Genomic DNA, 15,699 nt, shown 5'->3' with positions numbered 1-15,699 from the left:
TTAGAGTCCTGAGACAAAAAAAGAGAGAGAAAAGAGAAAAATGACCAGCACTTGAAAACTCATTATTAATTAATTCTCCCTGAATAATTCTGAATGAATTTGCATTCTGTGTTTTTTTTATCACTTCACCTAAAATAGGCATTAAATCCAGAATATTTGTAAAGAATTAAATTCATATAGGAGTGAAAAGTGATGTAGGAGGTGCTGTGAAACAATGTCCAGTGTCCTCTGTGTGTGTGTGTGTGTGTGTGAGAGAGAGAGAGAGAGAGAGAGAGAGAGAGACAGCTGAAGCCTTTTGTTCTGGCTGGATTGATGGTGGTGCAGAAACACTTGTGCCTTCACCCTCAGCCTATCGAGCAGAACCATCATTTTTACAGAGGGAACGCGTGACACCTCCTATTCTTTCACTCTCTTTATTTCTTTCTCTTTGTTCAGTGATAAAATGATGTGTGCTTTAGAGTCACACACCGTCAAAATAAACACACCAGAGCTGAGGATTGAGAGACAGGGAATAAGAATGAAGGTGTTTGGGGAAAGATCTTCTGGATGTCCAGTGACACATTAATGACCTGGATGCATCTCTGTGGGTTCAGTGGAGTCGCTTCTCCTGATTCACTGATTCAATTACTAGTCAATTTTGTTCTAATTAATCAAATTTTGAACGAAACATGGAGGGGTGGATTTACCAATTTCTTCCTTCAGATTAAATTAAATCAGATTAGATCACATTCAGTTGGATTAGATCAGATTCAATCAGATTCGATCAGATTCAGGTCTTCTGTAAAGTCCACAGTGAAGCTGCATTGAAGGCAGCGAGCAGATTGGACTTTCATTTTATTTTATTTGAAAACAATTTCACTGTAGAAACAGTAACAGAGCTGCAGTTTGTTCAGGTGTCTGATGAGTTCTGATCCTGAAGAAGTTTCACTCTTCGTCTTCCTCAGAAGCTTCATCAGTTTTACCGAACTGCAGAAAAATTCACCACATTTACATCAGTGTTTAATTCACACACAAACTTTCACCAATTTAACTCACTGAAGATAAGATAAAACAGACAGAGACTTTATTCTGTGTGTGTGTGTGTGTTGGAGCAGATACGGCTGTTTGCTCGGCCTGATGCCATTCAGAGCGGATCGGGAGATTACGCTCTGCACATCACCAAGAGCCTCCTCAGCTTCTATCAGGATTACTTCAGAGTCAAATACCCCCTGCCCAAACTAGGTAACGCTGACTCTGTGTGTGTGTGTGTGTGTGTGTGTGTGTGTGTGTGTGTGTGTGTGTGTGTACACCTTTATTTAACTCTCGGTCTCCATTTCGTCCTATTAGTTTTCTGTCAGTTTGATGTGTTCATTTAAATTCATCGTCAATCTCTCTGCTCTACACTGTCCTCTGTGTGTGTGTATATATATGTATGTATGTGTGTGTGTGTGTATGTGTGTGTGTGTGTGTGTGTGTGTGTGTGTGTGTGTGTGCGCGCGCGTGCGCGCGTGTGTGTTTTACAAATGTTGGCAGAATTTGCTATTGAGTGTGTTGTGAAGAAAATTGTGCCAACATTTGTAAAACACACACGTGTGCATGCGCACACACAACGGCTGCTCTCCTGCCCCCCCCCCACTAAATTCTCATATGTCTATACCTCATCTTTCTCTTTGCCTCTCTGTCTTTCATAAACACTCAGTCACCTTCTCTCGAGAACACTCAGCTTACAGAGAGAGAGAGAGAGAGAGAAGAGAAAGCAGTTGGAGAATTGTGTGTGTGTGTGTGCGTGTGCGCATGCATTCGTGCGTGTGTGAGATTTCAAAAAAAATTTATTACAATAACTTAAAAGACATTACGTCAAATTGTCATCTTAAAGATAATAATTAAAAAAAAAATAAATAACACAGTTAAAAGTATTAAACAGCAGATACAGAAACCTGTAACAGGTTATTAAATTGCACTTTATCCTCCATGAGCATACACAAAGCACTTTCCTGACACCATACATTCTCAAAAGTTAAGATCACTCATTTCCTTATAGAAACGAAAATCAATTAAAATCCTTGATTTCACCAGGGTTGCAAAAACCATCATAAGGTCATGCCCTGAGTTATGCTCAACCTTATTTCTCCTACTAACATATATAGACATTTTAGCTTGCCCAATGATAAAATTCAACAGTTGACACTTATATCTTCGCTTCTGTGCATATTTAAAACCAAAAATAAACATTTCCATTGAGAAAGTCCCATTAAAAAAAGAAAATAATCTCTGTAAAGTGGAAAATATAGGCACCAACTGTGTGCATTTCATGAAGGCGTGAAAAACAGTTTCCCTGTCAGTGCAAAACGGGCACTCATGCCTCACATCAGAATTTAAAACACAAATAAAAGAATTTACAGCAACTGCACCATATAAGATCCTCCATTGTAAGTCCCTAACCTTTTTAATTAATGGTGACTTGTAAAAGGATCTCCAGTGTGGTTTGATGTCCTGTTCTACGTGTAGAACAGCACCCCAAGGTGTGTCAACTCTAGACTCCAAACACTTCTTATTTAGAGATTTCACACAAATATTGTAAAGCGCCTTTCCAGAGGCTGGATTTGGACCCAGAAAAATTAAGTTTTCATTCTTCAAAAACACATTTGAAATTTCAGAGGACACACTAATACATGGCTCAAGATCACATTCATTAGGGATAACTAGACCCCTGATGTACTGATCCAACATTACTAAACTCTCATCTGTTAAATGGGATCGCAAATCTAAGAGGTATTTTTTAACTATACAGATAGATCTCATTTTTAAGAACTCTGCCACTCCCACAGCATTCTCAAAACCTGGTCCTGCTAAATTCAGAAGGTCCCTCAGAATAAAGACCCCAGCTTTACAAAACACCCCATTAAAGGAAGGAAAATACTTCTCTTGTGTGAGATCCAACAATGACCCATGTATCAGTGGTTCCTGCAGAAGCCAAAAAAGAGAACTTGTATTTAGTGGTCTCCATACCTTTACAAGATTCCATATTTTAAAAACATTACAATAAAACACAGGGAGCTTGTTTAAGTTCATTAAGGTAGGGTTCATCCAGAAAAGGGTCCAATCCAGACCCAGGCCTTCAAAAGTCCTTAAAATAGCACAAGTCATGGCCTTCCAACTGGAGTTTACAGGTCCATCCAAAGGTCTCTGTATGAACTGAAGACAAAAGGCTGCTGTCCTACTTTGCAGAGGGACTAGCCCTTGTCCACCCTCATCTTTGGACAGAAAAAGCACACCCTGTTGAACCCAGTGTAAACCATCCCCCAAAAAATCAGCTAAAATAGATTGTATTTTGGACAAAACAATTACTGGAGGGTCTATACAGGCAAATCTATGCCAAAGGGATGATGGTACAAACACAAACAAAAGCAAAGAAATTATTCTCAAATTGAGCTCTGACTCTCAATAGTCTGCCTTTAATAATTTCATCAATCTCATAAAAACGGGGGATACAATTATTTGAAAAAAGAATAGCAACACCACCACTAGTTCAAGTATTATGGCTTAAGATAGATAACCCCCCAAATTCCATTGCCCAATCAGCACTATTACTCACATCAGTATGGGTTTCCTGCTCAAAAACAACATCAATCGCTTTTTCCTTCATTGTTTCAAAGAGCATCACCCTCTTTCCACGTTCTCTTGCTTCATTTAAATTTAACAAAGCAATTTGAAACCCACTCATAAGTAAAAAGTAAAAAGTGCAAAAAAAAGAACATATTTATTGTAAATTAAATGAGGTCTGGGGTAGACTGACTGTCAGTGTTTAACAGAGCTCTAAGTTTTGTAAGAAATTTATTCAAACGGTAGATCTCTTGCTTAGTAAAGCTCCCTTCAGCCATATATAATTTCGTTTTTTCCATAAATTGTTCAGCATCGGGAAAATATTCATCAACTTGAACAAGTCTGACATTTTTAGTCTGCCTCAAAAAAGTTTTAATGTCCTCTACAAGGTACTCACGACCTGTATAGCCGCTTTGATGAAGACTGCAGTTTAAGCTACAATCAGAGAATTCACCGTCACTCTCTGCATCAGTAGAATTAACATCAATACTCAATTCATTTAATCTTTTTATCAGATCCAGATTTTCCCCTTCCCCTCTTCCGACCTTTCGGAATTTTAAACGGATTTTCCTCTGTTTCCATGACCTGACTGTCATCCCCACAACCTTCATCCAAGTTATCCAATACATTTCTATTCTGCGAATTATCAGTAATATCTTCCAAAGCCCCGGCCCCATTCTTCCTGTCCCCTACTGTCTCATCAGACACATTTTGATCAGATGGTCTAACTTCAGGTGCATCAACACTAAAGGAACTTTCCCCCAGTGGCTGCTCACTATCCCCCCCAGCCTCTTCACCATTTGTAGGTGCATTACCGCTGGCAGCCTGTCCCTCTCCGGCACTTTCATTTCGCTCATTTAGGCCATTAACATTGGCAGAATCACTGCGTTTTTCAGGACAGGCTTGCACTAGGTGACCCGTCAATCCACACCCAAAGCATCTCATTACGTTACTTGTAACATATATCGTATAATTAAAATCATCAACTTGAACATTCAAAATCAGATCCAGGTCTTGTGCGTTATTATTCAAAACCATGTGTACATATCACCTAAAGGACACCACATGCTTTAAAAGTGGGGACTTGGTAGAAATGGTGATCTTTTTGAATGAAGAAACTAGTTTACCATAACGAGATAAAGACTGGACCAGAATGTTATCATTAATAAAAGGTGGAACATTTGAAAGGATTATTTTCTTAGATGGGGCACACAATGGGAGTACCGAAGTAAAGATTCCATCAATCACTACCCTGCGCTCAACCATTAAATTAGCCAACTCCATAGACTCAAGGAACAAAACAATTGCTTGATTCATATGAGCTGCAAACAAAATTTTGCCATGCCCAACAATTTCCCCTATGGCCAGGCTACACACTTCAACACTGGTAGTAGAAGAGATCTTAATAGCAGGCCGCCGCGTGAAACAATCCAACTTCCTCATACTGTTACCTGAGGCAGCCATACTCCCAACCCGGGAGCTGACGCTCAGGTAAGAGCACAAAAAACACCCACCCCCCAAAAACTAGAACCCCTCTAAACCCAAAACACACAAACAAAAATGTTACAACCCCGATTCCAAAAAAGTTGGGACAAAGTACAAATTGTAAATAAAAACGGAATGCAATGATGTGGAAGGTTCAAAATTCCATATTTTATTCAGAATAGAAGACAGATGACATGTCAAATGTTTAAACTGAGAAAATGTATCATTTAAAGAGAAAAATTAGGTGATTTTAAATTTCATGACAACAACACATCTCAAAAAAGTTGGGACAAGGCCATGTTTCCCACTGTGAGACATCCCCTTTTCTCTTTACAACAGTCTGTAAACGTCTGGGGACTGAGGAGACAAGTTGCTCAAGTTTAGGGATAGGAATGTTAACCCATTCTTATCTAATGTAGGATTCTAGTTGCTCAACTGTCTTAGGTCTTTTTTGTCGTATCTTCCGCTTTATGATGCGCCAAATGTTTTCTATGGGTGAAAGATCTGGACTGCAGGCTGGCCAGTTCAGTACCCGGACCCTTCTTCTATGCAACCATGATGCTGTAATTAATGCAGTATGTGGTTTGGCATTGTCATGTTGGAAAATGCAAGGTCTTCCCTGAAAGAGACGTCATCTGGATGGGAGCATATGTTGCTCTAGAACCTGGATATACCTTTTAGCATTGATGGTGTCTTTCCAGATGTGTAAGCTGCCCATGCCACACGCACTAATGCAACCCCATACCATCAGAGATGCAGGCTTCTGAACTGAGCGCTGATAACAACTTGGGTCATCCTTCTCATGTTTAGTCCGAATGACACGGCATCCCTGATTTCCATAAAGAACTTCAAATTTTGATTCGTCTGACCACAGAACAGTTTTCCACTTTGCCACAGTCCATTTTAAATGAGCCTTGGCCCAGAGAAGACGTCTGCGCTTCTGGATCATGTTTAGATACGGCTTCTTCTTTGAACTATAGAGTTTTAGCTGGCAACGGTGGATGGCACAGTGAATTGTGTTCACAGATAATGTTCTCTGGAAATATTCCTGAGCCCATTTTGTGATTTCCAATACAGAAGCATGCCTGTATGTGATGCAGTGCTGTCTAAGGGCCCAAAGATCACGGGCACCCAGTATGGTTTTCCGGCCTAGACCCTTACGCACAGAGATTCTTCCAGATTCTCTGAATCTTTTGATGATATTATGCACTGTCGATGAAGATATGTTCAAACTCTTTGCAATTTTACACTGTCGAACTCCTTTCTGATATTGCTCCACTATTTGTCGGCGCAGAATTAGGGGGATTGGTGATCCTCTTCCCATCTTTACTTCTGAGAGCCGCTGCCACTCCAAGATGCTCTTTTTATACCCAGTCATGTTAATGACCTATTGCCAATTGACCTAATGAGTTGCAATTTTGTCCTCCAGCTGTTCCTTTTTTGTACCTTTAACTTTTCCAGCCTCTTATTGCCCCTGTCCCAACTTTTTTGAGATGTGTTGCTGTCATGAAATTCCAAATGAGCCAATATTTGGCATGAAATTTCAAAATGTCTCACTTTCAACATTTGATATGTTGTCTATGTTCTATTGTGAATACAATATCAGTTTTTGAGATTTGTAAATTATTGCATTCCGTTTTTATTTACAATTTGTACTTTGTCCCAACTTTTTTGGAATCGGGGTTGTAGATTAGAAAGAAAAAAGAAAGAAAGACAAATAGAGAAAAAGACAAGCAGGAAAGGCACAGCGACCTCACTCAAACAGCACTCACTCACAAACATTCCAGGCACCGCCCACTCACTCAGTCCATGCACACAGTGAGAGAGAGAGAGAGAGAGAGAGAGAGAGAGAGTGTCTACTTATCTACTCTGGTTGCTTCAGGCTAAATTCTACATTTTCCATTTAATCAAAGCGTTTAGAATAAACTGATGCACTTTAAACTGATGTCTTCATGTTTAAATGATCTCATCCTGTGTGATTAATTAATTACAGTCTGATTGATTTCAGTCAAATTGATTAATCACAGCAAAATTTAAATCCAGTGTGATTAAATAATTCATGGAATTCCATTGTGATTAATTGAAGTGAGATTTATTACAGTGTGATTTATTAATTACTTTGATCAATTACAATGTGGTTGATTAACTGGTTTGAGTAAACGACGATTAACTAATTCCAGTGTGAATTATTTGTGATTAATTTCACTGTGAGTGATTCATTACAATGCGTGTGATTTAATTGCAGTATGATTAATTAATGACATTTAATAGAGTGTGATTAATTGCAGTGTGATTGTTTACTCAGTGATTGATGATTTCCTGTCTGAGTACAGTTGTGTGTGTGTGTTTTCTCTGAATGTCTAATGAGGATGTTTTCATTACAGCTCGACTGATTTATGACCTAAAGAATCTCCTCATTTGGTCTTAAATCTAAGAGGGCAAACTTGTTAAATTAGGCAGGGAATTTTCAGGATTTTAATTTTCATCAGTCATGAGAGAGGAAATTATTGTACACGGATTTTGGTAACAAATCGAATCTGGGTGAATATGATTTACTTATCATCAACTCAGATGACACCAACAAACACATACATTAAACATCAAGCATCAACATTCTCCATCAAACATCAACATGCACCACCAAACACGAACATTCTCCATTAAACACCAATATTAACTACCAAACACCAACATTCTCCATCAAACACCAACATTTTCCTTAAGACACCAGCTTGCTCTTTCAATACCAACATTCATCATCCACCATCAAAATTTTCCATCAAACACCTACGTTCTCCAGCCCTTTATGTGGTTGCACCATGTGTAAGGCAGGCCTGGTGTAAGTGCAGTAAAGTTAAAATCTCTCTTTAATTATGAGTATGTAAGTGACAGGAAGTGGATGTTGTAGACTCATTATAGATTTTGATCTCATAGTGTCTTCATCTCCTCCTGCAGGACAGACAGAATGTCTTCTCTTCCTCTCGTTCTTTACCATCATCCATCCTTTTTTTGACATGTTGATGTTCACAGGGCAGAAAGATAAACCTGGAAAAACAGGGATTAATTGTCACGAGTAGCAAGCTGAGGTGAAGTGAGGACCCAAGAGCAGACTCAGAAAACAGGCAGTGTAAAGAGAAAACTTCTTTAATGAAGTAGATGGCAGAAAGGCAGAGGTACAGTAGGGCTCAGGCAAAAATCAGTAGTCAAAAAACAGGCCAGGAGGTCAAAAACACAGGAGCAGGTAGACACGATCAGGGACAAAAAACAGGGCAGAAAAATCTTCACAAAAACTGATGAACACAAGGACAAGGGAAATCCAGGCAGAGGTAGCAAAAGACACAATCCAAAAGAACAGGCAGGTGAAAACAGGGACAAAAAACTGGACAGAAAAACTTGACAAAAAACAAGGAAAAATTCAGGTGGGGGGGATCAAGAAGCCACAATACCAATGCGCTGTAGTGAGGTGAGGAAAGTCTACAAGAGACAGTGTGGCAAATGGAGTAGCTCCAAACAGTTCTTAAAAAGCCCTGGCTGATGGGAGAGGAGTGGTAGCAAGTGTGGGAGTGCCGCTTCAGGAAATGGCCTTCAGCAAGGCAGGACTGAATTCCTGTCCTGGATCCAGCCTGGAGCCAGCATGGAAATCCCACAATCTAAGGCATGGATGGACTGGACCGGACTGTGACATTAATAAACTCCAGAGTGATGGAGCGAGTAGAGAGTGTGAGCTGTGTGTGATGTTCAGGAGTCTCTTCTCCATCTTTCCTGTCACACTGACACTCACTTGACGTCTGACTCGAACATTTCACCTCGTGTCCTCTGAGAGCGCCGACACCTCACTCACTGTCTGTGTGTAAATGTCAAATCAATTAGCTCTCTAAAAGCTAATTAAGCCTTTAATTAGCATCTAAACAGGATCACAGTAAAGGAATTGCCACTCTGGGAGTCAGTGATGCGAAATAGAACACCTTCAGAAAACGTCCATGCTGAGAATTAAAGAATCTCAAAATGTTGCTGAGCCAAGAAACAAACATCAGCCTCAAGGAAAAAATCTCACACTGAGTTAAAGGATTTTCTCTCTGGCCTCAGGGTGTTAGCTCCATCTGTTCATCCATCTATCCATCCATTATCTATACCACTTATCCTTCAGGGTCATGGGGAAAGCTGGAGCCACTGTCAGCTGACTTCATGTGAGAGGCAGGGTTCCACCATGGGCAGGTCCATGAAACACCAACACCTACTACCATCAAACACCAACATTCTCCATCAAGCACCAGTGTTCACAATTAAGCATCAATACAGAATTTTCTATATTTCTACATCAATATGACCTAAAACATCATCAGATTTTCACACAAGTCCTAAAAGTCGATAAATAGAAACCAGTTAAACAAATGAGACAAAAATATTATACTTGGCCATTTATTTATTGAGGAAAATGATCCAATATTACATATCTGTGAGTGGCAAAAGTATGTGAACCTTTGCTTTCAGTATCTGGTGTGACCCCCTTGTGCAGCGATAACTGCAACTAAACGTTTCCGGTAACTGTTGATCAGTCCTGCACACCAGCTTGGAGGAATTTTAGCCCATTCCTCCGTACAGAACAGCTTCAACTCTGGGATGTTGGTGGGTTTCCTCACATGAACTGCTCACTTCAGGTCCTTCCACAACGTTTTGATTGGATTAAGGTCAGGACTTTGACTTGGCCATTCCAAAACATTAACTTTATTCTTCTTTAACAATTCTTTGGTAGAACGACTTGTGTGCTTAGGGTCGCTGTCTTGCTGCATGACCCACCTTCTCTTGAGATCCAGTTCATGGACAGATGTCCTGACATTTTCCTTTAGAATTCGCTGGTATAATTCAGAATTCATTGTTCCATCAATGATGGCAAGCTGTCCTGGCCCAGATGCAGCAAAACAAACCCAAACCATGATACTACCACCACCATGTTTCACAGATGGGATAAGGTTCTTATGCTGGAATGCAGTGTTTTCCTTTCTCCAAACATAATGCTTCTCATTTAAACCAAAAAGTTATATTTTGGTCTCATCTGTCCACAAAACTTTTTTCCAATAGCCTTCTGGCTTGTCCACGTGATCTTTAGCAAACTGCAGACAAGCAGCAATGTTCTTTTTGGAGAGCAGTGGCTTTCTTCTTGCAACCCTGCCATGCACACCATTATTGTGCAGTGTTCTCCTGATGGTGGACTCATGAACATTAACATTAACCAATGTGAGAGAGGCCTTCAGTTGTTTAGAAGTTACCCTGGGGTCCTTTGTGACCTCGCCGACTATTACACACCTTGCTCTTGGAGTGATTTTTATTGGTCGACCACTCCTGGAGAGGGTAACAATGGTCTTGAATTTCCTCCATTTGTACACAATCTGTCTGACTGTGGATTGGTGGAGTCCAAACTCTTTAGAGATGGTTTTGTAACATTTTCCAGCCTGATGAGCATCAACAACGCTTTTTCTGAGGTCCTCAGAAATCTCCTTTGTTTGTGCCATGATACACTTCCACAAACATGTGAAGATCAGACTTTGATAGATCCCTGTTCTTTAAATAAAACAGGGTGCCCACTCACAACTGATTGTCATCCCATTGATTGAAAACACCTGACTCTAATTTCACCTTCAAATTAACTGCTAATCCTAGAGGTTCACATACTTTTGCCACTCACAGATATGTAATATTGGATTACTTTCCTGAATAAATAAATCTCATTCATCTCATTATCTCTAGCCGCTTTATCCTGTTCTACAGGGTCGCAGGCAAGCTGGAGCCTATCCCAGCTGACTAAGGGCGAAAGGCGGGGTTCACCCTGGACAAGTCACCAGGTCATCACAGGGCTGACACATAGACACAGACAACCATTCATACTCACATTCACACCTATGGTCAATTTAGAGTCACCAGTTAACCTAACCTGCATGTCTTTGGACTGTGGGGGAAACCGGAGCACCCGGAGGAAACCCATGCGGACACGGGGAGAACATGCAAACTCCGCACAGAAACGCCCTCGCCGGCCACGGGGCTCGAACCCGGACCTTCTTGCTGTGAGGCAACAGCGCTAACCACTACACCACCGTGCCGCCGAATAAATAAATGACCAAGTATAATATTTTTGTCTCATTTCTTTAACTGGGTTCTCTTTATCTACTTTTAGGACTTGTATGAAGATCTGATGATGTTTTACGTCATATTTATGCAGAAATATAGAAACTTCTAAAGGGTGCACCACTATATATATATATATATAGTCAGTCACCAATTGTGCAAGTTCTCCCACTTAAAAAGATGAGAGAGGCCTGTAATTTTCATCATAGGTACACTTCAACTATGAGAGACAGAATGGGGGGAAAGAATCCAGGACATCACATTGTAGGATTTTTAATGAATTAATTGGTAAATTCCTCGGTAAAATAAGTATTTGGTCACCTACAAACAAGCAAGATTTCTGGCTCTCACAGACCTGTAACTTCTTCTTTAAGAGGCTCCTCTGTCCTCCACTCATTACCTGTATTAATGGCACCTGTTTGAACTCGTTATCAGTATAAAAGACACCTGTCCACAACCTCAAACAGTCACACTCCAAACTCCATCATGGCCAAGACCAAAGAGCTGTCAAAGGACACCAGAAACAAAATTGTAGACCTGCACCAGGCTGGGAAGTTTGAATCTGCAATCGGTAAGCAGCTTGGTGTGAAGAAATCAACTGTGGGAGCAATTATTAGAAAATGGAAGACATACAAGACCACTGATAATCTCCCTTGATCTGGGGCTCCATGCAAGATCTCACCCCGTGGGGTCAAAATGATCACAAGAACAGTGAGCAAAAATCCCAGAACCACACGGGGGGACCTAGTGAATGACCTGCAGAGAGCTGGGACCAAAGTAACAGTTACCATCAGAACACGCTATGCCGCCAGGGACTCAAATCCTGCAGTGCCAGACGTGTCCCCCTGCTTAAGCCAGTACATGTCCAGGCCTGTCTGACGTTTGCTGGAGAGCATTTGGATGATCCAGAAGAGGATTGGGAGAATGCCATATGGTCAGATGAAACCAAAATAAAACTTTTTGGTAAAAACTCAACTTGTTGTGTTTGGAGGAGAAAGAATGCTGAGTTGCATCCAAAGAACACCATACCTACTTTGAAGCATGGGGGTGGAAACATCATGCTTTGGGGCTGTTTTTCTGCAAAGGGGCCAGGATGACTGATCTATGTAAAGGAAAGAATGAATGGGGCCATGTATCGTGAGATTTTGAGTGAAAACCTCCTTCCATCAGTAAAGGCATTGAAGATGAAACGTGGCTGGGTCTTTCAGCATGACAATGATCCCAAACACACTGCCCGGGCAACGAAGGAGTGGCTTCGTAAGAAGCATTTCAAGGTCCTGGAGTGGCCCAGCCAGTCTCCAGATCTCAACCCCATAGAAAATCTTTGGAGGGAGTTGAAAGTCCATGTTGCCCAGCGACAGCCCCAAAACTTCACTGCTCTAGAGGAGATCTGCATGGAGGAATGGGCCAAAATACCAGCAACAATGTGTGAAAACCTTGTGAAGACTTACAGAAAACATTTGACCTCTGTCATTGCCAACAAAGGGTATATAAAGTATTGAGATGAACTTTTGTTATTAACCAAATACTTATTTTCCACCATAATTTGCAAATAAATTCTTTAAAAATCAGACAATGTGATTTTCTGGATTTTTTTTCTCATTTTGTCTCTCGGGCGGCACGGTGGTGTAGTGGTTAGCGCTGTCGCCTCACAGCAAGAAGGTCCTGGGTTCGAGCCCTGGGGCCGGCGAGGGCCTTTCTGTGTGAAGTTTGCATGTTCTCCCCATGTCCACGTGGGTTTCCTCCGGGTGCTCCGGTTTCCCCCACAGTCTAAAGACATGCAGGTTAGGTTAACTGGTGACTCTAAATTGACCCTGAGTGTGAATGGTTGTCTGTGTCTATGTGTCAGCTCTGTGATGACCTGGCGACTTGTCCAGGGTGTACCCCGCCTTTCGCCCATAGTCAGCTGGGATAGGCTCCAGCTTGCCTGCGACCCTGTAGAAGGATAAAGCAGCTAGAGATAATGAGATGAGATGAGATTTTGTCTCTCATAGTTGAAGTGTACCTATGATGAAAATTACAGGCCTCTCTCATCTTTTTAAGTGGGAGAACTTGCACAATTGGTGACTGACTAAATACTTTTTTGCCCCACTGTATATAAATTGGCATAAAAGGACATAAAATAAACAGTCAAGGGCACTTGAGGTATAGCAGGTAAACATGAAATAACCAGTATAAACAATAAACTAATAGCTGTTAAGGTGAGGTAGTGTGGTATAGTGCAAATGAGCAAGGTAAAGAGTGCAGTCCCTGAGTTCAGTGTGTGTGTGTGTGTGTGTGTGTGTGTGTGTGTGTTGGGGGGGGGACTGTCAGGGTGACATGATGTTAGATGCTGAAGGGGGGGTAGGGGGTGTGCGAGCAGAATCTGTGGCAGGGGGCAGAGGGGGGAGGAGGGGCAGAACAGGGAGGGAGTTGAGCCTCCTGACTGCCTGGTGAAAGAAACTGTTCTTGAGCTTGCTGGTTTTGGCCCAGAGACTCCGCAGTCTCCTCCTTGATGGCAGCAGGCTGAAGAGGCTGTGAGATGGGTGGGTGGGGTCACCTGCAATCCTGATGGCTTTGTGGATGAGGTGGGAGTTATAGATTTCCATAAGAGAAGGGAGAGAGACACCAATGATCCTCTCAGCTGCTCTCACGATGCGCTGCAGAGTCTTGCAGCAGGACACGGTGCAGGCGCTGTACCACACGGTGATGCAGCTGGTCAGGATGTTCTCGATGGTGCCTCTGTAGAATGTGTGCATGATGGGGGCTGGGGCTCTTGCTCTCCTTAGTTTGTGGAGGAAGTACAGATGCTGTTGGGCTTTTTTGGCCAGTGATGTAGTGTTGTTGCTCCAGGACAGGTCTTTAGAGATGTGCACACCCAGAAACTTGGTGCTGCTCACCCTCTACACTGCAGCACCGTTGACAGTTAGTGGAGCATGCTGGGTGTGCACTCTCCTGAAGTCCACAACAATCTCCTTCGTCTTCTCCACGTTCAGACGGAGATTGTTGTCCTTGCACCACATGGCCAAGCAGCTCACCTCACTCCTGTAGATTGTCTCATTGCCATTGTTGATGAGACCCACCACAGTTGTGTCGTCCACAAACTTAAAGAAGAGATTAGAGTTGGATGTTGGTGTGCAGTCATGGGTCATCAGAGTGACGAGGAGGGGGCTCAGCACACATCCTTGGGGGACCCCCGTGTTCAATGTGATGGTGCTGGAGGAGTTGCTGCCAACCCGTACAGACTATGGTCTCCCTGTCAGGAAGTCCAGCAGCCAGTTGCACAGGGAGGTGTTGAGTCCCAGCTGGTCCAGTTTATGAATGAGCTGCTGAGAAATGATTGTGTTGAATGCTGAGCTAAAGTCTATGAATAGCATTCTGACGTATGAGTCTTTTGTCTCCAGGTGGGTGAGGGCTGATTGGAGGGCAGTGGAGATGGCGTCATCGGTCGAACGGTTGGACTGATATGCAAACTGGAAAGGGTCCAGGGCAGGGGGGAGGGCAGACTTGATATGCTGCATGACTAGCCGCTCGAAGCACTTCATGAGGATGGGAGTGAATGTGACAGGGTGGTAGTCATTGAAGCAGGAGGGAGACGGATTCTTCAGGACTGGGATGATGGTGGTGGCTTTGAGGCATGTGGGGACAACAGCCTGGCTCAACGAGATGTTAAAGATGTCTGGAAAGACATCTGTGAGCTCCTCGGCACAGTCTCTCAGGACACGACCAGGAATGTTATCAGGACCCGGGGCTTTCCGTGCATTCCGTGTTTGCTGGTGAATGTCGGTGTTTGATGGTGAATGTTGGTATGTGATGGGGAATGTTTGTGTTTAGTGGTGAGTGTTGGTCTTTGATGGGGAATGATGGTCTTTGGTGGTGAATGTCAGTATATGATGGTGTTTGACATTGGAACTGCTCTGCTTCTCTCTGAGTCACATGGTTTTTGACCCCTGTAAGGGTCTGTATTTGAATCTGTCCAGTTCTTCAGCATTATTAATTACTATATAACGACATCATGAAATGTCATTCTGTCCCTCCATGACATCGTTTACATCTCAGCTTTAAAAGGTCATGTAGAAATTCCCATCAGTCCTCACTAAAGCAGATCCAGTCACACGTCTTTGCTAATATTCCCCTTCCTGTCATCTTCCCTCCTCCTCTGTAGCTGTGACTTATTGTGATGGTCTGATTTCTATCATTGTGTCTTTCTGTGGCCGAGCTTCAGGACGAGGCTCTTATAATAAAAAAGAAATGTCCTGAAGATGATGAGAATCTTTTATTGAACTCATTCCACTCTTCAAGGTTGGACGTATGGAGGACATTTTCATATCAGCCCATCACCATGGAAACGAAACTCATATCTGAAGGGTTTTGCAGAAAGAGGAGAGAGAGGGAAGAGCTGCAGTGTGAAAGTGTTGCACAGTCGTCGTGTGTGTGTGCTGAAGGTTAACGAGCCTCAGAGTCACTTCACACACACACACACACACACACACACACACACACACACACACACACACACACACACACACACAG

The 15,699-nt window shown here is 42.3% G+C and overlaps 1 protein-coding gene across 1 annotated transcript in view; it reads left to right on the top strand.

Annotated features, from left to right (window-relative positions):
- Positions 1 to 15,699, top strand: part of LOC132870165 (thyrotropin-releasing hormone-degrading ectoenzyme-like) — a 107,395-nt gene that overhangs the window by 16,314 nt on the left and 75,382 nt on the right. Inside the window, exon 3 of the mRNA XM_060903735.1 lies at positions 1,095 to 1,221. Coding sequence (XP_060759718.1) covers positions 1,095 to 1,221 — 127 coding nt within the window. The remainder of the gene's footprint in view (positions 1 to 1,094; positions 1,222 to 15,699) is intronic.

This window comes from Neoarius graeffei, chromosome 21 (genome assembly GCF_027579695.1).
Source record: "Neoarius graeffei isolate fNeoGra1 chromosome 21, fNeoGra1.pri, whole genome shotgun sequence".
Lineage (NCBI taxonomy): Eukaryota > Metazoa > Chordata > Actinopteri > Siluriformes > Ariidae > Neoarius > Neoarius graeffei.
This window is presented reverse-complemented; position numbering and strand designations above follow the sequence as displayed.